General features: G+C 34.2%; 11 protein-coding genes and 3 non-coding genes across 14 annotated transcripts; 6 read left to right on the forward strand and 8 right to left on the reverse strand.

Annotated features, from left to right (window-relative positions):
- Window positions 1–26: 26 nt before the first annotated feature.
- NAEGRDRAFT_75010 (uncharacterized protein) lies at window positions 27–413 on the forward strand (the record flags this gene model as incomplete). The annotated part of the gene is made up of 1 exon (XM_002669916.1): window positions 27–413. The coding sequence occupies one exon, from the start codon at window positions 27–29 to the stop codon at window positions 411–413; it is 387 nt and encodes a 128-aa protein (XP_002669962.1).
- Window positions 414–467: 54 nt separating this feature from the next.
- On the reverse strand, window positions 468–1915 carry NAEGRDRAFT_59791 (uncharacterized protein; the record flags this gene model as incomplete). Its single annotated transcript, XM_002669953.1, has 1 exon — window positions 468–1915. The coding sequence occupies one exon, from the start codon at window positions 1913–1915 to the stop codon at window positions 890–892; it is 1026 nt and encodes a 341-aa protein (XP_002669999.1). The 3' UTR covers window positions 468–889.
- A 464-nt stretch (window positions 1916–2379) lies between these two features.
- NAEGRDRAFT_59792 (uncharacterized protein) lies at window positions 2380–3120 on the reverse strand (the record flags this gene model as incomplete). Its single annotated transcript, XM_002669954.1, has 1 exon — window positions 2380–3120. The coding sequence occupies one exon, from the start codon at window positions 3118–3120 to the stop codon at window positions 2527–2529; it is 594 nt and encodes a 197-aa protein (XP_002670000.1). The 3' UTR covers window positions 2380–2526.
- A 1502-nt stretch (window positions 3121–4622) lies between these two features.
- Window positions 4623–5936, forward strand: NAEGRDRAFT_53838 (uncharacterized protein; the record flags this gene model as incomplete). The annotated part of the gene is made up of 1 exon (XM_002669917.1): window positions 4623–5936. The coding sequence occupies one exon, from the start codon at window positions 4623–4625 to the stop codon at window positions 5934–5936; it is 1314 nt and encodes a 437-aa protein (XP_002669963.1).
- A 229-nt stretch (window positions 5937–6165) lies between these two features.
- NAEGRDRAFT_t757 lies at window positions 6166–6237 on the reverse strand. The gene has a single exon. It is a non-coding gene; the product is annotated as a tRNA-Glu (tRNA).
- Window positions 6238–7444: 1207 nt separating this feature from the next.
- On the reverse strand, window positions 7445–7531 carry NAEGRDRAFT_t756. The gene has a single exon. It is a non-coding gene; the product is annotated as a tRNA-Tyr (tRNA).
- A 540-nt stretch (window positions 7532–8071) lies between these two features.
- On the reverse strand, window positions 8072–8145 carry NAEGRDRAFT_t755. The gene has a single exon. It is a non-coding gene; the product is annotated as a tRNA-Arg (tRNA).
- Window positions 8146–9221: 1076 nt separating this feature from the next.
- Window positions 9222–11096, forward strand: NAEGRDRAFT_44850 (uncharacterized protein; the record flags this gene model as incomplete). The annotated part of the gene is made up of 5 exons (XM_002669918.1): window positions 9222–9308; window positions 9869–10185; window positions 10275–10400; window positions 10514–10558; window positions 10658–11096. The coding sequence occupies 5 exons, from the start codon at window positions 9222–9224 to the stop codon at window positions 11094–11096; spliced, it is 1014 nt and encodes a 337-aa protein (XP_002669964.1).
- Window positions 11097–11739: 643 nt separating this feature from the next.
- NAEGRDRAFT_81971 (uncharacterized protein) lies at window positions 11740–12854 on the forward strand (the record flags this gene model as incomplete). Its single annotated transcript, XM_002669919.1, has 3 exons — window positions 11740–12398; window positions 12459–12754; window positions 12787–12854. 3 exons carry the CDS (start codon window positions 11740–11742, stop codon window positions 12852–12854), a joined length of 1023 nt encoding a protein of 340 aa, XP_002669965.1.
- Window positions 12855–12976: 122 nt separating this feature from the next.
- Window positions 12977–14800, reverse strand: NAEGRDRAFT_75016 (uncharacterized protein; the record flags this gene model as incomplete). Its single annotated transcript, XM_002669955.1, has 1 exon — window positions 12977–14800. The coding sequence occupies one exon, from the start codon at window positions 14798–14800 to the stop codon at window positions 12977–12979; it is 1824 nt and encodes a 607-aa protein (XP_002670001.1).
- A 549-nt stretch (window positions 14801–15349) lies between these two features.
- On the forward strand, window positions 15350–16893 carry NAEGRDRAFT_59794 (uncharacterized protein; the record flags this gene model as incomplete). Its single annotated transcript, XM_002669920.1, has 1 exon — window positions 15350–16893. One exon carries the CDS (start codon window positions 15350–15352, stop codon window positions 16871–16873), a length of 1524 nt encoding a protein of 507 aa, XP_002669966.1. The 3' UTR covers window positions 16874–16893.
- Window positions 16894–16921: 28 nt separating this feature from the next.
- Window positions 16922–19332, reverse strand: NAEGRDRAFT_59795 (uncharacterized protein; the record flags this gene model as incomplete). The annotated part of the gene is made up of 2 exons (XM_002669956.1): window positions 16922–19023; window positions 19170–19332. 2 exons carry the CDS (start codon window positions 19330–19332, stop codon window positions 17018–17020), a joined length of 2169 nt encoding a protein of 722 aa, XP_002670002.1. The 3' UTR covers window positions 16922–17017.
- A 661-nt stretch (window positions 19333–19993) lies between these two features.
- Window positions 19994–24182, forward strand: NAEGRDRAFT_59796 (uncharacterized protein; the record flags this gene model as incomplete). Its single annotated transcript, XM_002669921.1, has 2 exons — window positions 19994–20945; window positions 22445–24182. 2 exons carry the CDS (start codon window positions 19994–19996, stop codon window positions 24163–24165), a joined length of 2673 nt encoding a protein of 890 aa, XP_002669967.1. The 3' UTR covers window positions 24166–24182.
- A 191-nt stretch (window positions 24183–24373) lies between these two features.
- Window positions 24374–25246, reverse strand: NAEGRDRAFT_59797 (uncharacterized protein; the record flags this gene model as incomplete). The annotated part of the gene is made up of 1 exon (XM_002669957.1): window positions 24374–25246. Exon 1 carries the CDS (start codon window positions 25109–25111, stop codon window positions 24374–24376), a length of 738 nt encoding a protein of 245 aa, XP_002670003.1. The 5' UTR covers window positions 25112–25246.
- Window positions 25247–25402: the final 156 nt, after the last annotated feature.

The following is a 25402-nucleotide window of genomic DNA, read 5'->3' on the forward strand; positions in this document are numbered from 1 at the left end:
ATAAAAAAAAAAATTTAAAAAAAAATATGGCCAACACCTCACGAAGCCTTCTCGATCTAGGCGTTCTCATCAAATTCCTCCTCCAACTCCCGGTTCGTCTCCTCAACACTGCTACTACACTCTCCAAGAATGCCCTCTACATGATGACCCTAGTATTATTTGCCGATTACTTGTACCTGAGAAATCAAATTCTAAAACGACAATACAAACAATTAACAGGTCGGTTGTATGTTCCATTGCATAATCGATTGGGAGAGTTGGTTGGATCGGCTACGTATCTTTCACTTCCTTCACCGAATACAACAAGATCGATTAGAATGGCTTCTGGTTCTTCTGGTGCTTCCATTGGAGGTGCTTTAGGAGAAGAGGAAGAGAGTGGTTCCTTGATTAATTATAATGGAAGAAGAAATTAATTATTGTTGTTAATTTTGATGATGAAGATGATGTTAGTAAATGATGCTATGATATGATGAATACTATTTAATTGAGATTTTGATCAAAGATGCATGCAGAGATGATGTGGGACGGATGTGCATATCGGATTTATATTTCAATTAGATCTTTCTATATAAGAATTATTGAACGGACGTGAAAATCATGAATCCAAAATTGTAAATTATGAACACATGATTGATGATGATTGAATACACAAACCATGTTTTGTATTATTATCGTGACTATTGCATGACGTTTTGCAGGACTCCAATCACATGATCAGTTGAGACCTCACTTTGAGACTCCAATCAAGAATGTGGCTGCCATGCTGAATATTTCATTGAGCATTAGCATGCATGAAATATCTAATGATATTTAAACTAGAGTAAATGCATGAGATGGATGAGAATGCATACATATATTAAACCAACTTGATATAACATTTGGAATTACATTAATGACCAGTTTTAGCTTTTACATATTGATAAAAATCAGAGCTGAACAATGAAACTCTCCATGTATGTTTGCTCTGCTTGAATAGATGTGGATTCTCCTTAGCCAATCGTTTGAATTCCTCACTAGTTAGAACTAATTTACATTCCTTCTCTGGAAACTCCTTTTCAAACATGGGAACAAAATTGACCAACACGCGAGTTCTGGAGCTGATTGCTTTGAATGCTCCCACGAGGTAATACGTTTTCGAACCCCAATTGACCACCATTTGAGAAGGATCAATCTCGCTATGGTCTGAACTAGATGATTCATCAAATGCCATTGAACTAAATGTAATGCATGCGGGTGTAGAAGATGATGATGGAGTTTTTCCATTAGAATTAGATGTTTTTCTCTTAGTTGGGGTTGATTCTCGAATGCATTCATCTCTCTTCCTCTTAAATTGCGCAATTTCATCCTTTAATTGCTTATTTTCCATTTGTAATTGATTAATAATTAGCATTTGCTGCTCACATCTATGTTCCAGATTAATGTTTTCAAATTGAGATTTGGACATGTGCATGTTAGATGTGTCCTGCATTTCATTCTTCATGTTTACACGTTGATAATTAGTAGTGGAAAGTATTACATCTTGTTTTAACTCCATGATGTTAGATGGCGATGCAACATGTTGATGTAACATCTTACTTGGTTGTTGATAAGATGGAGCTGTGTAAATTACATGTGATATTTGAGAAGGTCGAAGAACTGGAGGTGATGTGTGTTTCAATGTGTCCATGCTTGTTACTACAAATGGGTTTGCAATTGAACCATTGCTATGGATATTAGGTATTGAGTTGATTCTTTGAGTGGAAAACACATCGTGTTGAGATTCATGTGGTGGTAGATGGTTAAGAGAAGGATGACTATTCGAAACTAGATCCTTTATGGATGGTAGCATGTTTGTTGTTGGTAAATGTTGTAAACATGTGTTGGTATTCATTGGGACATTATTTGCAATGACATTTGTTTGCTGGTTATTAGACATTGCTATTTTTTTAAGTTGAGATTCGAATATTCGGCGCCAGCCGCACCTCAGCTTCACGTTGCGGAGTATTCCTGTGCCACAACTTTTTCAAAAAATGGCACCAAACATCTACCAAAACATCGTTGATAGATGTCGACATGCATTTGAAATACTATATATTTCGAATAAATTGAATTCAATGATTGATCATATCTCTCAATTCTGAATGAAGATCATAAAATGACAACGTTCACCTTACGGTACCAATTAACTCTTCATGAAGAAATGTTCTAAATGAGTGTAGAAAAAAGTAATTGAAGTCAATGATTCCTCTGTGTCCATTGACATCTAGTTACAGTAGTCGATGGTGTGTATGATGAGTATGATGAAAATGAACCTTTTATTGATTTGTTGATGTATTCATAATTATCATTTATCGTCGATCAATATTTAATTCAGGTATGGAAATGCCAAATTTATCATTTAGGTCGCGACAAAGTTCGGTAGCTCACTGAAATCTGGTTGCGAGAGATTTGTTGTGATTTACCAAACATTTATTAAAATTATCATTCAACATTTAAACATGTTTCAACTTTTCAAATGTTCATTTAATTACAAATTTAAGCTTCATTTCAACACAATTTTGAAACTTGTAAATTAATGCAAACTTCATTATCAGGCGTATAGACTCTCTCATGTGGAATGGTTTTTGTCTTTTTACTGATATGAGCCAATTCAGTACAATCTACAATCTCCACAAAATCCTCTCCATTCCTAAATGTTTCTCTCTTTTTAATTCCTAATTGTAAATCCCTCCTCCTCTTAATTGGCTCCAATTCTGGTGAATAATCAGGATCCCACTGAGCTCTAGTCAACCCAGCTCCAGCTCCTTTCAATCTTGCCTTTTTCAAAATATCATCATAGGCACTTTTTTTCAACCACAACCCAAGAATTCTTGTCTGATTTTGCTTAGTTGCATAATTTGATCGATACATCATCCATAGCCAATTGGATTTCACCCAGGTCATTCGGGTATCATTATACGAAGGACATCCATCAAACTTTTGATGTTTGACCGCATAATCTGCAATTTCATCATTAAATGCTTGATAAACAAGAACCGCATCCTCGGTATAGCTTGCAATTATGTGATTTCCGTCATCGGGCCACTCGTTTCTTGCCTCTCCGTACGGAATAAGCGTGAGGGTTCGTTGATTGTTTGCCATTTTTTTTTTGTTGAGATTTTTAATTTTAGATTTTGTAAATTTTATAAATTTGGAACTGAAAATTAAGGATTTACATTTGGAAATTGAAATTGTAAAGTTGTGTGAATTGACAAATAATTTTCAATAGAGGAATCGTCTATGCTATCTGAAATATCTGATGCCACGTCTGGAGATTGGCTTTGCACATGATTTTAAGCAATTTGGCAAAACAACTTTTTTGTGTTTTAAAATTCTTTATTTTGAAACAAGACAAGAAATCAAACAACAAGCTTTTGATAATTAGCTGAAGATTGAGCCAACTTTGAAATCTTTTCAAATAACATAAGTCTTTTCAATAATTGCCAAATCCTTAACATTTTCATCTCACGATATGGCAATGAAATTTGATGTAAACGCGCTACATCTCAGTTCACAACCATCAATGATTGTTTTCGGACACCAAATCAATGACACTTATTGAATTCACGTTCCATAAGTTTATTCTGAGTTTCGAATAATCTCTCTATTATCATCTCTCTCCTGTTGGCCACGTACGTTTGTCACAACACATTGATGTGTTTTTCTGAGAAAAATACAATTTCCTTTTTTGCATTTTCATAAAAGGCATAAAAAATAGCCGTTTAATAACGAAAATTTGTAATTTTTATGAAATTCATGGCATCGAACACACATCTATTTGATGTGAATTGATAAATTTGAATTGATACAATTCTCTTCCAAATTTGGAAAAATGTTGAATTTGGAAATTATTCGAATATGGTGCGAGTTGAATGTGAGGAATTATGCCTTACTATTGTACCGAAACGAAACTGAAATTTAGTATAGACTTTCTAATACTAAAATACTATTTAATATATTTTTCAATGAAAATGAATGTATAATTTATCAATGCTTGTTAATCAAAACGTGTTTTTCAATTTTCATGTTACATTGCAAATTAATAAAAACAAGATTGAGAACAAGTAATTATACTAATGGGTATTAAAGCTCAGGGACTGTTACACCTTTAAGGTGATTCAGCCTTGAGACCTGCTTTAATGGATATAAATCTTTATTAGCAGGTCCCGAGATTAATAAATATGGCTCTTATAAAAAAACTTATCAATAGTATTAGTAAAGATAAGAAAAAAATTAGGAGGTGCGAATAGGATGGCATAACTAAACTGAAATTAAAATAAAAAAGATATCATTTGATGATATCTGAAACCTCACTTCAATGAACACTTACCAAGAATCATTGAGAGCGTAAAAAAGGTTGAATAAGGGTGGGACTAATTGGGTGGGAGTTATCTGCAGAAGGTGAGCTAAGGTCTTTCGTTTTCTTGTTGTTCTTTGGTGTAGTTGGTGTTGGGGCCATTGTGATAATTTTTTGAGCATGGAAAAATACTCAACTTATATTTTATTAAGTTTACAATGAAAACAAGTCCATTCTTCACTTCGCTCAGAATTAGACATCACGTTTGCTAAATTAAGAAAGATCAAAAACTTTCAAACATAAAAAAATGTCAAATCTTCGCTCACGAATTAGCAGCTCCATTATTGATCAGAAAACATTGATTTCGACGGAGGATGAAGTGACCAACGAGTTGGAACACATTTTTCTCTACTTGTCAAATTTTAAACCATTGGAAGAGGAGAATTCTGATGGAGAAATTGTTATTCGAAATCAGACGAATGATTCCAATGACCAGGAAGATGAACTGGATTCGAATGTTGATGATGATGATGAATTTTTATATTATAGAAGTGAAATTGTTGATCAAATGTCTGAAATATTCGAAAGGAGAAGAAGCAATTCTTCATCTTTCGTATTAGTTTACAATAATGTTCATTATTTGAACGAACCAGTTGTATTTGGTAATATTCTAGATTATTATTTCAAACCAAACGATTCAGATTTTAATCCAAAGAAAGCAGGCGGAACTTCTTCCACTTTCTTACACTTTCTAACATTGAGAGAGGTCTGTAAATCTTGGAAGAAATACATAGACGAAAGGTATGGCAGAAGCTTCATTCTCTCCATTTTCCAAGACAGAATTCAATATCAAGATTGTAAACCAAATATGGATTTGTGTTTGTTTCGTCTATGTGGTCTACCTTTCTCCCTAGCTCTCATTCCAGCAGTTATGGCTTTCGAATATTCAAAAGATGAATGCACACAAGCAATTTCTATGTGGCTCTCCTTTCGTCTAACTTGGATGATCGTGAGTGGCTATCCAGTTTTAGTTCCAGCTATTTGTTGTGCAACTTTGGTTGATTTGGCCATTGAAAAGATGCGTGAAAGAAGTTTCTTCCAAAGATTAGAAAGCAGATACGAAACTATGGAACACAGTGTCATGAGTGAAATTACGTATTTTGAAAAGTGTGAGATTGTTGCAACCATTCAAGATTCCTCAAAAACATTTAACAAACATTCATGTTTCTATATCATTGAGGTTACGCTTAATGTGAATGGAAAGTTGTTGGGCTTTCGAATACAGAAAAAGTATACTCAATTCAAAATATTGTTCGATATCATGTGTAAATGTGTTGATAATAATAATAATAGGGATGGAACTTTAGAGGTCAATTCGAATGAGAGAATTGAATTTCCACTCAAGAGATGGTCTCTATTTACGAATCCAGACGAAATCATTGAAGAAAGAAAGCATGTTTTCCAGAAAATGTTGAATCTCATTGTTGAGCATTCGAATATTTTCCACAACTCTGAAATTTACACATTCTTTTACGATAGAAAAAATCAACAAGTTTTGTTGGGAAATTGTGCTAGAGAAAGTGGTGAAGAGGAGGGCTTTCTTCTAGTTGATAATGAATAGTGTAAGATTGTCTGATGTCTTGATGAATAAACTTGGGGATTGTTCCCTTCTTCATTGTCAATCGAGTTTGTGAAATAATAATTGATAAATGACTTATCAGATAGGAGAATTAAACAATTGACTGCAATTATTTCAAGATCAGCTAAAAAAGTTAGAATACAATTGATTTTTTCCAAATCCTGTGTGAGTATCTATTTCCATTCAAAAAAGACGTGAAACCAAAATGATTCTCCCATGCCGGGAATTGAACCCGGACCTCCTGGGTGAAAGCCAGGTATCCTAGCCATTGGACTACACGGGAATCTTATTCTCTTTAAAAATATTCCTCATCTATAAAATAGCATTGGTTGTAACGAAAAATTAATTATTCCAATCATTTAAGTTCTTTCTAGATCAGAAAGCATACAGTGTAGTAGTTCCTTACAAAAATCTAAACCAAAACCATCTTGAAAAACAAGCTCTATACCTAGTCCAGAGTCTCAAGAAGAAATTGGACGAAAATTTATAAAGTTTTAAGAAAAGATAAAGTTGCAATATTTCTGAGTTTTCTGGATATTCAAAAAGTGAAATATTCCGAATGTTAAATTGAAATACTTATTACCAGGTTAGCTAGCCATTCTTAAAATTCGTCATCATACATGCTCGGAATTTGACAAATACTCAATTTTGCTCTGATTGAGATTTCTTTGTGCAATGATTTTTCAATTAATTAAAAGAGTTAGGTGGCTCCTAATCTGACGGTTTGTGCAATGTCTGATTGAAACCAAATCAAAGTGAGCAATTAAGCTCAAACCCTGATCCCTACAAAAAATTGAGTTAATAGTAGATGCAACCCGTGAGCTGCTTTCAGCTATTAAACTGAAAAGAACAGATACTACACTCGATCAAAGCCAATTGGCCGAGAAAGATGGTTTTGAGAATTGCATAAGGAACAGAGTTTTTATTCTGTTGGTTGTGGAGCGAAGAATGGCAAAATGTTTGTGGTATTTTAATAAATTTTAATGCCTTGTTCGACTATTGATATTGAACATGTAGCGAATCTTAATAATCAATATTTATGATGGAGCAGTTCAATCAGAACTTGGAAAGAATGTGAGAAGCAAACTTGACCAACAATTAAGGGGGATTGATAAGTAAACGTGAACTAGTGAAAAAACAAATAAACAAAAAGACTACAGCACCACAGGTTCCCAAGTTGTCTCCAACCTCAGTACTGATGTGGCTCGACGATGCTTAACTTCTCAAATCGGACGGGATGAGGTGCGTTCATCGTGATATGGCCGTAGCCACTCAGATTATCAAAATCTTAATATTGAATAAGAAAACGGTCAGCTGTTTGAAGCTGTTGATAATCAGAAAGAAATCTTCCACTTGGGTGTGATAATAAATAAGAGGAATTCCCCTTGAAATTTTGGTACAAAAAGGTTGTTCTCTTTATTAAATTTACAAAACATAGGATATCTAATATCCTCTTGTAACAGCAATGGTGTAAGATGAAATTAAAATTATCCGATGAGACGGAATCGAACCGCCGACCACAGGATGACAGTTTTTCTTGCTACAGTCCCATGCTCTACCAGCTGAGCTATCATCGGTTACAATGAATTCAAAGTTATTAAGGATTGTCCAGAAATAAGACAACTCATTGTTTGGTTTTCGATAAATTGGGGCAAAATGATTTTTTAAAGGATTTTGTTCTCTTAATTTTCAATTTTGCTGACCATTTGTGGTCTTTTTTAAATTTTCATCGTCGTACAGATTAGGTGGTAAGGCTTTAATTTTGGTAATTTTCAAAATTAATTTATTGGAAAGTTGTTAATAAATTAATAATTTTTATTATTTCACAATGTCCTTATTCTCCAAGCAAGATTACACTCAAGAGGAAGAAGCAACTGATGATACCAATGTGTTCGAGGAGGATGGATCGAAGAAGCTTATTGATGAATCATCACAGAGTCAACATGATGAACAGTCGGGTTGACAGCTGTTTATGTAAATAACAATCATTGTTACTATTCATCTATTAATATTGTTAATGTTACTCAATTCATATCCATTCATATCATGTGATTACATAGATGATAACCAAACAAGTTATTCAATATTAAACAGCAACCAGAAAATTAAAAATCAGATACCGACAATGGGGCTCGAACCCACGACCCCAGGATTAGAAGTCCTGTGCTCTATCCAACTGAGCTATGACGGCTTTATGATCACTATAAATTGTATTCCAATAATAACTAATATTCTGTCCCAAGATTGTGGCATGTGTTATCCTTTATGAGCTGGCTAATGAAGCTCCAGAGGTTTTATCTCATTCTCCACTGTTTAGAAGCTAACCATACATAATTCATTACAATATTTGCAAATGATCGAATTTCATAAATTTTATGGGGAAATTCCTTCTTTTTTCACCTTCACAACGGCTCTTGTTCTTTACTTGTTCTCCTGAAGCAACGAAAGGTAATTAATTTCCATCAACAGATATAGATTTGATAATTCAGCACCTTGTTCGTTCACTCCATTGATAACAATAATAATGACATTATTACAATGCTTTGTGAACAAGACCATATCGTTACATTATTCTAAAAAGGCAAGCTAGAGAATTGGAGCGAAACATTATGCAAACTCTCTTTACAGAAGAAACTCTATTCGATTTACAGCAAAGAGGTCCACAAAAACCTTGAATAGTCTCAATGTTACTAAGACTTTAATTGTCTTTCGAACCCTGAACAGTCATAGGGATCGTTCGAAAGTATTTTGTTGACAGGTCACGCTCACTTGTACTTTCTGGAAAAGGATTCCCATAAAATTCCAACTTGTAGAAATGACAGATAATAATGCCAGGAACTTTTTGGAGTCTCTCATGATTTACAACTCCAATTGTTGTATTGACTCAAAGATAAATGAGAAGTTGAGGTGAATTTTGCAACAGCTATCAATTTGTTCTTCTTTTGGAGAATGGCTAGAATTTTGAGGTATTTTCACTATCAAAGAATATTATTGGGTTACCAGTACATCATGCTCTTTGGTTCAACTGTTTTGACTGGTAATTTAACGCATCCTTCACTTGTCAGCCTTCTTTAAAAAAAAATTCTAACGTAACTGCCGCGTCGCAAACAAAAACACACTCATCAAACGGCAGAAGTGTTCTGAGTCATTCATCATTTAAAACATTCAACTCACAAACATCAAAACTTCATCAAAACATTTAAAATGGGTCAAGCCTGTGGTCTAGGAAGTAACAACGGAAAACAAATTGACCAAAAGGTTAATGATATGCTCCGTGATGATAGATTAAACGATAGCGAGATTAAATTACTCTTGTTAGGTGCTGGTGAATCTGGCAAATCTACATTGTTCAAGGTATGTTGTTGTTAATGATGATAATTTGGTGGATAACAATAATGTTTTTAATGTCTTGTTGTCTTGTTACCCATTTACAATTTTATTCATAATTATATACTATGGATAATTCATATCTTCATTCCTAATCATAACAATCATGGCGATGACGAATGGCAATGAACCTCATCCTGTGCTTGTGCTTGTTCTTTTTTACTGTAAATTTTGGCATCCCACATGAAACCGTTACTATTTGTTTCCCTCCAAAAATTATTTCTGTTTTAAAAACTTATTGCTAATGATGATGCTGTTATCCAATGATAATCATCATGATGACAATATGATGTTGATGACGATCATCGTTTGGGTTCATTCACCACCACCAAATATCAACTTCCATGGAATGTGAACACCTGTTACTACCACTACTACCTAACAAAATATGTGAACCGTATTCCATTATATTCTCTTCCTTCCTTTCTAACGTCATTCATCATACTATCTATTCTATTATTATTCAATATTATATATTTATTATATTCACTAATCAAATTCTATAATTTATAATCATAATACCACAGCAAATCAGAATTATACACGACGGAGGTTATAATGAACACGAATTACTTGGTTTCGTTGATACTATTCACTCCAACGTTCTCCAATCTATGCAAGCTCTTATTCAAGCCTCTCATGATCTCAACATTCCTATTGAGAACCCAGAGAATAGACAAAAGGCTGCTAAAATCCTTGAATTACAAAACGACTCACTCTTGAATATTAACAAGGTCTACAATGAAGCCTTTGCCAATGACTTGAAGGATTTATGGGAAGATGCTGGTATACAGACTGTTTATAAACGTAGAAACGAATTCCAATTGTTGGACTCTACTGAGTAGTAAGTATTTACTTAGAACAACAATAACAATAATTATTATTTAATTATTATTATTATATAATCATAACAATAACAACAACAATATACAGCTTCTATACAAACTTGAAGAGAATCTCTCAAAAAGACTATGTTCCTAACCAACAAGATGTCCTCCACTGCAGAATAAAAACCACTGGTGTGGTTCAGCTGAGGTTCGAAATTGATGAACTCAAAATGTAAGTAACAAACACAATCCAAAATACTAATTAGATACTTTGACATTCTGATGACATTCCTTGATGTTTCCCTTCATCATACAACAATGATAATAATAATTACAATAATATAGGCTTCTCATTGACGTTGGTGGTCAAAGAAACGAACGTAAGAAATGGTACGTATTCTCATCTCTCCCATCCTTTTATTTACCACATTAATTATACACACAATAATTTAATAATTAATAATTTATAATTTTCAATAATAATAATAGGATTCACTGCTTTGATGATGTCACTGCCATTATTTTCGTTGCCAGTTTGAGTGAATTTGATCAAAAGTGTTACGAAGATGATAGTACAAACCGTTTGGACGAATCCATACTTTTATTTGATGAAATTGTCAATTCTCACTTCTTTGAAAAGACACCTGTTATCTTGTTCTTGAATAAGAGTGACTTGTTTTCTAAAAAGTTGAATGAACGTGGTGTTTTCAAGAGAGTTTTCCCAGAATTTGAAGGAGATGACACCAATTTGAGACAATGTGCAGATCACATCAAGGACAAATTCATTTCTCGTGTTGAAGATAAGGATGAAAAGAAGATTGATGTCAGGATAACATGTGCCACTGATACTGAGGCCATCAAGACAGTATTCGACAATGTTAAGGAAGCCATTGTCAAGAACACCGTTATTGGTAAAAACAACTTTTAATTTCTAAAGTTATTACTGAGACAGAACAAAGTTTCATTCCTTTCCATATCATTGTCACATTTCAATGATTCCCTTTCCTTCTTTACAAGTTAATCCACACAATTTAATGTGAATATAATCTTCTAGACCACACACAGTATTTTCATCATCTTCACTACTACACACACAAGTATAATAATATTATAAAAATAAAATTTAATTTATCATAAATTTAATTATTAATATTTCAATATGTTCAAATATATTGAGATCTGAAATAATTGAAGTTGAGTGTTTAATGAATGATGACAGGTAGGTGAACGGTAACATCAGAATCTCCTTAAAATCACTACAGAACAAACTCTACTATCTTGAGAATTATTCAATTGAAGAAGTTTTTGTAAAACATGAAGCCAAACCTCAATGGTTTTTGCATAACCTCTCAACCATGCAACTTTTTCTTGCAACTCTTTACAATTTCACATCATTCACTTACAAAATATCTTGCAATCAATTTCAAACTGCGGATCTGACACCCGCATGACAAGCATTCATTCCACCTCTATTGGTCCACTTCTCATATATTTTGTAAAATCCAGACAAATTTTAGCTTTAAAAACTACATATTCTCCCACAGGATTCTCATCAATTCAAACAAAAAAAAATGTTTACACTCATTCTCATCTGCTTTTTGATATTTTGCCTCCTATTTTACGTGGTTGCTTCTCGAGTGGGAGGACCATTGTTCTGTCTTGCAAAAATCATTCACTTCCTATTGACTATCAAGGAAAAGTTCATCTCCGATACAAGGAAAATTTATGGAGATTTGTGTAGCCCCGAAGGAAGAGCTTTCATGTTGTTGGCCTCGACTTCAGTGAACGATTCGGAACCAAAGAGAAAGCTCAATCATGATGATTTTAAGAAAATTGTGGCCAAGTTGGAATTTGCCACTCGTGTCTTGTACAAATCAGATTTTGAAGTGGAAAGAGCTAGAAATTCGAATGAAATTTCAATTGAATCATTTTCTAGAGGTAGAGAACGAAATAATGTGTGGATTTCACATAAGAAGGATGCCAAGGAGAGAAAGACTTTGATATTTATTCATGGTGGAGGATTTTTCTTTGGATCAACTCATTCTTATGCTGGTCTTTTCATTCCATTTGTGGAAAAGTTTGGCATTAATGTTTATTTGGTTGATTATGGATTATCTCCTAAGGTTGATTATAAGGAAATTTTCCCTGAAGTTCTTGGAGAGGTCAAGACTGCTATTTCAGAACTGGGTTTGAATCCTGAATTAGTTACTCTTGGAGGTGATTCTGCAGGGTAAGTTGATCAAATTTTTATTCGAAAGGATTGAAATTTAACTTGTTCATTTTCAAATAGTGGTAACTTGGTTATGAACACACTGAGATTTTTAAAACAATCCAACTCTCCACTTTATTCTCAATTGAATAACATTTTACTGATGAGTCCTTGGTGTGATCTCTGTTTGGAAACTAAAAGTATTGTGGCAGCTGGTAATAGAAATGAAATTAGTCTTTCTCGTCGTTTAATTCTCGATTGTGACAATTCGCAAGTTCCATTCACATCTGATCCAAAGGAATTCTCAATTGCTCACTGGCCAGAGATTGATGTTTTGCATGGAAAGAGAGTTTTCTTCAATTATGGATCTAAGGAACGTTTGATTGATGAATTGAGTGTTTTTGAGAAGAGATTGGTGAAAGATCAAGATTTGATGAAGGAATTGAAGATTTTGGTTGGAAGAGATTTGTTCCATGATTATCCATTGTTTTATAATTTCATTCCAGAAGGAAGAGAATTCTTTGAGCAATTAGCCAAGTTCATTAAAAATTAATCCACCTTCTTAATTATTGTATTGATTATTAATATAGTATTACAAATTAATAACGTATTTGATAATATTTTTCTACATGTTCCAATTCAGGATAGGTGACTGATAATCTGTGATAATGTTGTTGTTTGGAATAGGTAGAAAAATATCCAAAATGTTCCAAACCTATTGCTGTAATTTCTGGATTATTTTCATAAACAAAATCAATGACAAGCTTGAAATTTTGTTTTGCAATTTGCTTTACGAATTCAAAATTTCGTGACAAGTTTCCATATAATTCAGGTGAGGTAATTCTTCCAACACGAACATTCTTGATGACATCGATATCATTTTGCAACTCCTCTGATGCAAATTGAAGAGATGACCCATCAATTTGAACCACCTGAATAACAAATTCCTTATCATTTTGCAACTCTTCGGTGGCATAGATGAATGGCTGAACGAAAGGTTCTGCCTCTTTCTTAGATTCCAAGATAATAGCTTCCAAAACAATTTCCTTGTCTGAGCGAAGCTCCTCAGATGCATAATCAAGGTTTGTAGTGTTAATTCTAATGGCCTCGAGTACAATTTCTCTGTCTGCTTCTATTTCTTCTGAGGCATACTCCAAAGAACCATTATTTCTTAATGCTTCCAATACCATTTCTCTATCATCTTGAAAATGTTCAAAGAAAAAGAGTAAAGTACCATCTTGTTTGATTGCTTGCATGACCAACTCTCTGTCTTTTTTCAATCCAGAAGATGCAAATCGAATGGAGCTTGCACACTTTTGAATGGCCGTACTAACAATTTCTCTATCATTTTTCAGTGCGGAAGAGGCATACTCCAGAGCTTCTCCATTTTGCTTCACAGCAGCAAGTACTATTTCTCTATCTGATTTGAAATCAATCGATACTGATTTGAGGGAAGCACCAGAGTGAGAGACAGAGGATAGAATAATTTCTCTGTTAGATTTGAAGGAGTTTGGGGCAAAGTCTATAGGGAACTTTTTTGATTCAGGACTAGCTCTATATTTAACAGCTTCCACTATTATTTCCCTATCGAATAGAAACTTTTTGTCAATAAACTCAATGACCATTCCATTCATTTTGATACATTGTAAAATAAAGTCCCTATCAGATTGCAACTCCTCTGCTGCTTCTCTAATAGATTTAGGAAATTTTGCAACATGTTGCAAAGTAATTTCTCTATCAGATCTAATTTCATAAGAGGCCAATCCAAATGCTTGTCCATTATAACACCCATCTTGAATAATTTTCATAAAGATTTCCTTATCACTCTTCAAATGATTTGGCAAGAATGAAGATAAATTCGGATTATTCTCAATGGACAGCAACGCCAGCTCTTTATCATTCTTCAATTCTTGTGGAAGCATATAATAGGCTCCAACATAGGTTTTCATCACCTTCCTAATCACCTCCTTATCAAAGCTATACTCCTTCGGTGCCCTATTAATAAAAGTTCCATTCACTTCCAATAACTTGTCGAGAAACTGTAAATTCATCACTCCTTCCTCACTCTGCAATAACAATGGAGAAAACTTAAATTGAATATCTCGATGAAAAAGTGAAACTTCCTTTCCCTTCCTTCTCAAAGCATCAAACAAATTAAACACATAGCCTCCATCATGATAATACTCGATCGGAATAAAATCATCATTAATTTTAAAAGAATTTTCAAAGTATTTTCGGGTGGAGGAGGAAATTCTGCTCATCTTTTCCCGGAGATAATTGTTGTTGAGTTTTTGCAATTGGAATTGATCGGAGGCTTGATTATCGAGGAAGAGAATGACGCGCTCATTTTCTTCGTTAGCACTTTTAATTTTTTTAAAGTTTGTTTCATTGATTGAATTTGGCGGCAAATCGCGTTTGGACATTTTTTTTTGTAAGGATTTTAAAATTGTAAATTCGTACAGAAATTGTGTGAAATTATCATTGTAAAAATTATTGAAATTTGTCAATATTGAAGTTCAAAGTCTCATTTTGTAACTTGACAAACCAACTTGCTAACGACCAAAACCGAAACCATCATGAACAAGACATTTTACTTTTTAAAGCATTTCAAGACTTTACAATACAAAAAATCACAAACCATGAATTCCGTAAACCCTCAAAAAATCAAGTTAATCTCTCATCTTACCAAATACATCTTTAATTTTCCCTTAATAGACTTTTACATTCCCGATTCGTTCTTCACAAACCAAATCAATAAGGTGAGAGAATGACCTTTTATGGTGTTTGTTGTAGACATTCGATTTTTTGCTGGACCAAAAAAACTACAAAAAATTGAAAAAGGCGCCAACACAAACGTGAACAGTCCAAAAACCAACTTGAAAAAAAAACATCGACACCAAGAGTCTTTTTTCGCTTGTACAAAAAATTGAAACTCTTCACTTCGTTGTACCATTACCACTTTAAGCTTAAAAATGGAAGTTGCAGTTTCGTATTCTAATCAACAACAACAACATCTTGGAGGTGTTGTTGATGATCTGCAGCAAGTTGTCCTTTTGGAAGATATTTCTATTGGGTTGACTTGTGGAAATTCATACAATACTTCTTTGGAGAGTATTGTGATGGAAGCATTCCGAGAATTTTCATCAGAAAGTATTGATAATTATTCGAAAGGAGTTACATTGATTCCTTTGGATTTATTGCTTGGTAAAGAAGAGATCAAGCAAGGAATTCCTATTGTAAAGTGTAAAACTATTTGTAAATATGTAGATAATTTGTGCCATTCCCTTTCAACTAATTCAATGTGGAGATTTGTGGCTCCTCAAGCTTTGATGGACACAGTTTCGAATAAGATTATTTTCAAGTATTTGAATAGACAATTTTCACTGCTGCACTTGGCATGTATTTTCAATAGATTGGATCTGTTGGAATGGTTAGAAGCTTTATGTTGCGAGTTGAATATTTGTGATGAGATTAATCATTGCCCATCATGTCATCAGAGAAGAGAAAATTTGTGGTCAACTGTCAAAGATTCGAATGACGTGTTTCCTTTATTTTATTCGATAGAATTCGGCTCATTGGAATGTTGTGCCTTCCTGTGCTCTCAACCGATTGTGAGAGATAGCCAATTGAACTTGAAGAGGGATCACTTGGGTAATCTTCCAATTGCTTTAGCTTTACAAAAGAAGGATTATGTAATGTGTGATACCTTGAGATTATTTGGCGCCTCGTTTGATGTTACGAATGGGTTATCATTTGGCCTGGGACTTGCTGAGAGTTTGATGCATCAAATTATGAGAAAGCAAGACTATGAAGGTTTCAGATATCTAGCTACTCATTCGCCTAAAGTTATTCTGAAAAAGAATCAGAGAGGTGAGTCTCCTCTCTTCTCTTGTCTAAAGGATAAGAGAAATAATTACAAAGATGATTTGGTACAAACAACTGCTAGTTTTGGAAGCGTGGACGGCAAACCAATCTATGTTCCTTCGTATATTCTCTTCTTTTCCAAAATATTGGAAAGCTCTGTATCTCTATTGGGTGAAGAACTCTTACAAAAGGCTCTCCTCTCTAGAAATAACTTTGGAAGAAATGTCTTAATGGAAAGTGTAATCATGCACGACTTTGAAAGTTCCAAATTGTTGTGTAAATTCCTGATGAGAAATTACTTGTCTGAGGGTAATGCAAGATTTTCTGCTGGTGTTTCAATGAACAAGTACAACTTTTTGAAGGAATTAGTCTTTGATAAGGACATTACTGGAATGACAATCTTCTTTTATGCCTTTAGCACCACAGTGAGATATATTTCTCTAACGAACGAGAGTGCAAATCAAACTTATCAAATGTTGACCAAACTGTACAAACATACCTCTGCCTCTAATCAGACACTAAAGGCCTATCTCAAAGAAAAGTACTCTACCAAGAATTTGGATGTCAAGACTCGTAATTTAGTATCTTCTTCATTCAAATACTGGCAGAAATTGGAAGATTCAACTGAATAAATACTATTCCATAACCTTTTAATCTTACATGTACTATTATTGTTACTCTTTTATAATAATTTTAAATTGTTTTTATTTTATTTAGGATTTAGTGAGCTTAGTTGTCTAGGTCAATTTACATAGGTTTCTTTCTTCTAACAATAATTATTTGAGAATAACAACTCTAGAATTGGTATAGTCAGCAAGGTACAAGTCACCAGTCTTTTCATCAAAGAAGGAACCAACAACACGACCGAATTGATCCTTACCCAATGAACCATTGTAACTGGCAGTGAAAACACCAGAATCCAAATTGAAGAAAGTGATTCTATTGTTACCACCATCACAGACAACAACATTCTTAAGAGTTTCATCAATGGCAATACCACGTGGGTTGATAAATTCCATACTTCCTTGGCCTTCCTTTCCGTAGACTCTCAAAGATACAAATTCGTGATTATCCTTATCAATACCAATAATGTGCATTCTGTGACTGCCATATTCCGAGACAATGAGATTATTATTGATGGACAAGTAGATACCTTCTGGTTGATTGAAGAGAATACCGTCCTTATCATCCTTCTTTGAACCAAAGACCTTGAGTGGTTTACCATCAGAGGCCTTCAAAACCTTAACACGATGATTTTCACCATCACAAACAAAGACAGTGTTACCACCAGTTTGAGCCAATTCTGGGAACATTTGATTGATCTTTCTAGAGGTACAAACGATAACACCAGCAGGTTCATTGAACAAGGAAATATCGCTACCCTTCTTCTTACCTGAGGTCCAGATTGGTTCAACCTTTTCCTTTTCGTGAGCTGTCAACAATTGCTTCAAATTGTACTTGTAGACACAGTGATTGTCACAAGTGTAAATCAAAGCATCATTATTACCTTCAAAGTTTGGTTCAATGGCCAAATATCTTGGATTCTTTGGTGTCTTGTGAGTAGCCTTGTATTCCTTAGTTTTGAGATCAAAGAATTGAATTCTATTGTTACGACTGTCAGAGACAATGATAACTCCACAATTGTGTGAAACTTTAACATCCCATGGACCCTTGAACAAGTCATTATCACTACCTTCCTTACCAGTCTTTCCAATAACACCAGCATGTTCAAATCTCATAGAATATTGTTTGAATGGAGTTGAAGCTTCGGTGACAGTTGGAGTGCTAGAAGCAGATGTAACAGTGGCAGTTGAAGAGTTGGCAGGTTGTTCGGAAACTGGAGTAGTGGCAGGTGACTTTGAAACTGGAGTTGGAGCTTTAGTCTTTGGATCAGTTTTGATGATTTCACCCAATTGTGCAATTTCACGTTGAACATATTTGAGCATGGTTTCAACATTGGTGAGTTGAACATCGTGAACTTCTTCCAAAAGTAAATACTTGAAGAAGGTCTTCAAATCTTCGAAAGATTGAAGTGTTTGTGGAAGTTTACCTAATTTTCTATCCATCATTTCAAAGCCAGACATTTCAGCCAATTTATCAAATTCAGCAATGTAATCGACGGAAATCTTCTTTAAATCAATAACTCTATTGGTATAGGTAATTTGTTTTTGACAAATTTCATCAATATCGGCATTCAATTGATCTTGTCTATCTTGTAAAGATTGTCTTAAACCATCGAAAATAACTTGAACTTCTTCCTTCAATCTAGTTCTTTCCTTTTCAATCAATGTACTTTCTTCTTCTAATTCATTATCATGGGTTTTATGTGATTCTTCCCATTCTTTCAATGAATCTCTCAAATTTTGCAAAACCTTTTCCAAATTGGCACGTTCTTCTGGTTCAATCTTTGAAATCATGTTGACTTCTCCGTGACCTTCACGATGTTCTTCAATAGCACAAGCAGAACAAACCAATTTCTTACAACTTCCACAGAAAGTGTTGATAGGAATGTGGTGAATTAAACACAATGGGGCAGGACCTCCAAAAGTACCTGTTGTGTTAATTGTTGAGGCAACCATTGGACTGGCAGTTGTTGATGAGCTGATACTTTGACGTGGAGTTGGTGGCAAATGTCCTTCATGATTGTGCAAGTGTTGTCCCAATAGAATACCACTTCCTGAGAGTGATTGTGAGGAGGCTCCAATAAAATCGATCACTTGATGGGAAGGTTCTTTCTTTCTGTGGATAGCAGCATCACGAGCACACAAGAAAAGATTACAGTCTGTGTGTAAAATAGATGAAATTTTAACACATCACACAATGATTGACATTTCGACCCATCATCATTGACGTTCAACAATAGCCATTGAAAATCAGCAAAAAATAGAAAATATCGTTAAAATCTTGTACAAATAAATTACTACGTACCAATACATTGACTTTTTGCTTCTTGGAAAACATCAACTTCTTCCTTACAGACAAAGCAACATGGTGGAGCTACTTGTTGAGCAGAAAGTGAAGAAATAGACGAGCTTGAATCAGAGTGGGAAAGTGTGGAAATAGCAACTGGTGGAATGGTGGTTTCACTCATTTTTTTAAAGTGGTTTTTTAACGGTTGATGTGTGGCATGTGAAGAGACATTAAGTCTGACGGGGTTCAGAGAATCATCTTCCGCAATCAGAGTGAATGGTTCGATGTAGCTGACCTTGTGGGAAGGTGAATCGTACGCTTGATGACAAGTGTAAATTTTTGGTATGATGTTTGACGCTTTCAAAATGATTAGGTAAGGGGACAGTCCTTAATATTCTTTTGACCGTTTTTTTTCTAACAATGCAACTACAGTTACCTCTTTGGAATTGATTCAGCATATTAGCATCGCCCAACAAAAGCAATTAGGACTTCATATAAAGAAATATTTTGGTGGCTACATTGTTTTGAAAAATTATATCAAGATAACTATCTTTCATGATCTTTCCGAGGTGTTGATTTACATGTACTTTGCTAATATATAATATTTAATTATGAATTTTAATGATAAATATTTAAATATTATTAATGGTGAAGCCTTTGTTGCTTTATATTGGCCTTAAAAAAAATTCTCAAAACCCAAGAAGTGATTTCCCGCTATTTTTTTTTACGAACTGTACATGACTTGAGTTTGATAATGTAACCCAGCATAGATTGTTTATCGATGAATGTTTCATTGTTGAAGCAACTATTACAAACTTTACAAAGTGAATGAACACAAAAAAATGCAAACAGCACAGCCTTCATCATATCATCTCGATGGAATTAATAATTGTTCAAACAGCTACCTATTCATTAAAGGCTGTGAAATGCCCTTTTCCGATGGTTGGATAAATATTGATGTTGGATTATCATCACTCCGATTATTTGAATTCAAATCAGAGGAAATATTTGGAAAAATTAAAAGAATTGGTATTAAAAAGATTGTATGTGGAGATTATCATGCCATCTTTTTATTAAATGATGGAACTGCTTTTGGGTATGGGCAACGAACAGAGGGACAATTGATGGTTGATAGAAATTCGAAACAACATGTTGTTGAAATACCACTTTCCAATATTGAGGATGTTTATTGTGGAAGCAGTTTTACATATTGTTTGATTAGAAAATCAAAATGTGAGTTCAAAATGGTTTCTTTTGGGCAAAATATAAACGAATGTTGCTCACAAAGAAAGGAGGAGGGAGATAGGGATGTAATTCATTGTAATCTAGGAGATGTTTATTATTGGAATGATGGATACAGTCAACCAATGGAATTTCCTCCTCCAAATGAAATTGTTCTTGATGTGAAATGTGGAGCCGGGAAAGTTGCCATTCTCACAAAACACTACAAGGATAATCAGAGATTTCTATATTCGATTGGGATTTATGAAAAGAATTTTGGAATTCTACGAAACAAGTATCTCAGTAGAAGAATACTCTGGAGAACCTACGACAATACGGAATATTTAACGTTGTTCCAGAATTACATAGTATTCCACATGAAGGAGGGACTAAACTATAGTGATGAAGATATTGAAGAGTATTCCAATAGAATGTTTTCGGAAAGATTCCAGTTGGATTATTTTGGGAAATTATTTGAACTCCCGATATATTCATCTCCACCAAGATACCAAATATTGCCAAACGTGAAAATAGAAAAGATTGTAAGTGATTTGGCAGCTTTATCCGCAGAAGGTGATGTTTATGATTTAATGAGCAAGAGAAAGATTGAGTTTCATGAATTACTTACTGATTTAGATCAGAAAACATTTAAAATGGATAAGTAAAGTTTCAATGTAGATATTTCAAGCAATGGAAAGGTATTATTTATTCTCGTGAAGAGAGGGTTGTACAGAACAAAAGAGGTTATCAGATTTTGGGAATTAATTAGAAAGGAATCATTTCATGATATATTGTTCAAACATAATGATGAAATATCTCAAACTGAATATCCTAAACCTTCAGTTGAAAAAGCACTCCAAAACGAATAGTTCTCAATCGAGTGTAGGATCTATTGGAAATTTCTTTTCGAATTCCAAACAAAAAGATTTAGGATATCAGTAAGGTGTGGAGATAACTCAACAACTGCTTAGGTCTTATTTTGATGTGGCCTCAAATAAGCTTTGTTACATAGCAGGTCAATGCCGAATATGCAGATATTATCAAAAAGGAAGTAGGATGCATTGTTTGATTTGATATTCAATCACTATACATCAATTATTGAGCTGTATTTTACAATTGCTTATCTCTTCATATTTGTATTGTGCCAGGCAAACTTACAACAAGTTGATGCCGGTTGACTTGCTAACATTTTGTTATCAAACCCCATCACATAGTCTCGTTATATACAATCAAAGATTGACGAGAATTATACAAAGAAAGTGATTTCCCGTATGAACTTTTCAATGGCAGATGACATTATTGTTAGATAATTACAGTTTCATCTCCAAGGAGGATATCAAAAACTAAAAAACAAACTAAAGATACCATGAAGATAGTACCAGAAGAAAGTATCAACGAGAATGAAGAAGAAGTTGAATTGCTTCTTCCTTCTCAAAAGAAAGGCATTTTGAAAGGAATTATGCCACTCAACCTGTTCATTGTCTTTACAATATCCATTTTAATTTTGAGTGGCAGTTTATTGTTGTGGGGAGCTTCCTATGCATTAACCAAACAAGCAATTACAGAACTTTCCAATAGTTTAATCAGAGTTTCAGGTGAGAAAATTGTTGGTTTTTTGGATGGAATGCTAAAACCCGTGTCTATGGAAACTAGATCAATGGCCAGAGAATACATGCTCTCTACTCTAGATTTTAATATTAATCAGCAACGTGGCTATCTGTATCCAAAGGTTTTGGACTTTGGCAACAATGGAGTTGGTTACTTTTTTGAAAAACCTTACAATGCCAGATATACCTATACTTATCCAGTTGGGTCTGCATTCATGAATTATGTCTATCAAGCATTTGGAAGTCCACTGTCAATCACTGACAGAATTAATATCACAACAGCATATCCTGTCAAGTTGAATTATACAGTCAGCTCAACTCCTTATATTAACAATATTCAACCTTTTTATAACTATACAGTTGAGAGGACTAAAACTTTGGGAGTTGATGGAGTTTTTGGTGATCCATATGTTACAGGAGGTAAGTATCAACACAATTGATGAAATCAAACTCAATTGTTGACAGGTGTCATGACAATTTATTATTCTCATTTACTCTTTAACCCAACACTTTATCAAAAGAATAGAACGAGAGACATGGTGGGTGTTGCAAAAATCAATCTTTCCCTCAAAGCTGTTGCTAATTACCTTTCCACAATTAGACTTTTAGGAAGTGGCTATGTTGTGTTGGGAGACAACTCTGGAACCTATCTAGGAGCAAGTTTATTTGTCAATTCTACTACCAATACCATCTTTGATTTGACAGATCGAAATGCTGGTTTATTACTGAGACAATTCTTTAATATGAATGGAAATTCAACTAATTTTGATAATTCCACTTCCTTCATAATGGTTGGAGAGCTTGATGAAATTTCTTACATTATTACACCACTCAAGTATAGATTAGAGAATGTGGATTGGAATATTTTCTTTATATTGTACGAACAGGAAGTGACAGCTACTTTAATGTTGACAACTTATATTTCGATTGGTGTGACAGCTGGTGTTGTGATTATTGGTTTATTGTCAAGTTTGTTTATAGGGTTGGTTGTTTCTAGACCTATGAAATTCTTGGAGAAGCAATTCAAGCTTATTAAGGTCTTTGATTTGGATAATGTTGTTTCGAATAAGTCAGTTTTCAGAGAAGTCAACTCAATTTTCAATAATCTGGACGAAACCATTGATTGGTTGAAGGAAATCAAATCGTTCGTTCCTCCATATATCCTTGAACAAATCCAAAACAGTGAACAAGTTCAAAAATCAAATACCCAGGAAACAGTTGGAGAAACCAACCGAAAGTCAGTCACTTCATTCCATTCCCAACCTCATTCCAAAGGTGAATCTGGAGCTAGTTTCCACACAGTTGCTCAATCTTCTTACAAGAATTCAAAGTCACTTTTCAAAATGGGATTAATTGAAAATCCTTCAGCTATCATTACTATTAGAACTGAAGCTGACAGTCCACATATTTTGGAAGAAGCTTTCAAAGAATTGGTGGTTGCTTTGGGACCTGTCGTGAAGGTTTCTCAAGGAAATTTGCAAATTATTTCATATAATCATTTCCAATTGTCATTCACTGCCAATCAACTAGATTCTAAATTGGCTGAAAAAGCTTTTGAAACAGCACTCAAAATTTTCAAAGCTTCTCGATCCATTAAGAATCCGATTGATGTAAGAATGGGTGTCTGTGTCAACAAGAGCCACTCTGGAAATTTAGGAACAAATACTTCAAGACATTACATGGTGGTGGGTAAAGCAGTTGAGCTCTCGGACAAATACTGTGAGTTAGCTTCATTGATGAAGGTGAACATAATTTCAGATTTAGCATCCTTCCAAAAATCAGAGAAATTCATTGCTAGACCTTTGGACAGGATTGGTTTTGATATGGAAAAAGTTATTGTCTGGGAAGTAATTGATAAGAAAAATGAAGAGAATGATGAATGGTTGTATGAATTGGAACGCTCAAAGGAGAATAACAAGTTTAAGGAATACTCCAAAGTATTCGAAATGTTGGAAGAAAAGTTCTGGGAGGTAAATAGAGAAACTGATGATGTAATTGGAGAATTAGGTAAATCCATTTCAGTTCTGGAAAATTGGTTGAATTCTAATAACAAGGATTCAGGCACAGTTGAGAAATTGTTAAACCATCTCAGAAAAGTCATGAACAATTCATATGATAATATTTCTCAATTGAAAGATTTTGTTATGAGCTATTCGACAGCTTTTGTCTCTAAGAAATTAATGTAAAAATAGTATTTAATAATTATGATGAATTGTTTTATTCTGTTTCGAGTGCAACAATTCTCATCTAAACAGGTAAGCTTCAACAAAATGGTGATCAACATTTTCGCATGGTAAACGCTGTTCTCAGAAAGAGAGAATCTGTCAACATGATTGTGTTATTGGTATAAGGAGCTTAGATCGTCCAGAACTCTTCTCAAAAGAGATTTAAACCTTAGTGAACTCCAAAAATTCCTCTGACAAACATTCTGTTAATAACCATTGGTTCATTCTCCTCTTCATTCTCTTCAACCTCAACTGGAGGAGTTGGTTTCAACAGCTTTTTCTTTTCTAGTTTTCGTTCCTTTCTTTGTGCGTGATAGAGATGTTTGTGAATGGCATCAGAATTGTTAACAACCAACGGAACACTCTCCATCATGAATTCTTCGTGAACTGGTGGATCACTCCTTATTGAAGGAGCTTCCATTGAGGCATAATGTTTCCTCAGAGAAGTATAATCCACACTCTGAGCAACCATTCGCTTCTTCTTTTTAAGCTTTTCTTCCATTCTTTCATAGATTGCTCTGTCAGTGAGTGGAGGTTGAACATTTGGTGGAAGAACTTGCTGCTGTTGCTGTACTATATCTTCTTCTTCCTTAATGTTATAGATATTTAAATAGGGCACTATTCTTCTTCGATGATGAATATCGGGTAAGACCATTCTCGATTCTTGTTGATTGTCTAAGATTGAAGGTGCTTTGGTTGCCTCATTATTATTACGATGATGGCGATGATGATGCTTTCTATGATGCTTCTTATGATTTGTTAAGGCCTTTTGCTGAGGATGATTCCCAGTAGGAGTAGGAACAATATATCTTCTTATTCCTTGATGACATGTTGTTGAGGGAGTACTAGAGTGAAGTTGTTGTTCTTGTTTGTTAGTAACACTACTCGAAACGGCCATGTCTTTCATTCAAAATTTATCAATTTCTCTCTTCTAAATATTATAATGCCTCTTGATGTGTTTGTTGTTAATTGAGGGCGATGGTTTTCTTCAAAATCAAACGTTCAGTTTTGCTTTGGTGTTGGCTGGCGAGTTTTACTTCTTTTTTTTTGTTGTTTTAATTTGCTTAATAGAACCAAAAGGAGAGGACTTTTTCCTCATTGGTCGTTGTGGCAGTTATTAAGATTTCAAACCACCTGCAGGAAAAGACCTTTTATCTCCAAGCATCTTTTTCATTAAGGATTCTCGCAGTGTTTGTTG

This window comes from Naegleria gruberi (assembly GCF_000004985.1).
Source record: "Naegleria gruberi genomic scaffold NAEGRscaffold_76, whole genome shotgun sequence".
Taxonomy (NCBI): Eukaryota; Heterolobosea; class Eutetramitea; order Acrasida; family Naegleriidae; genus Naegleria; species Naegleria gruberi.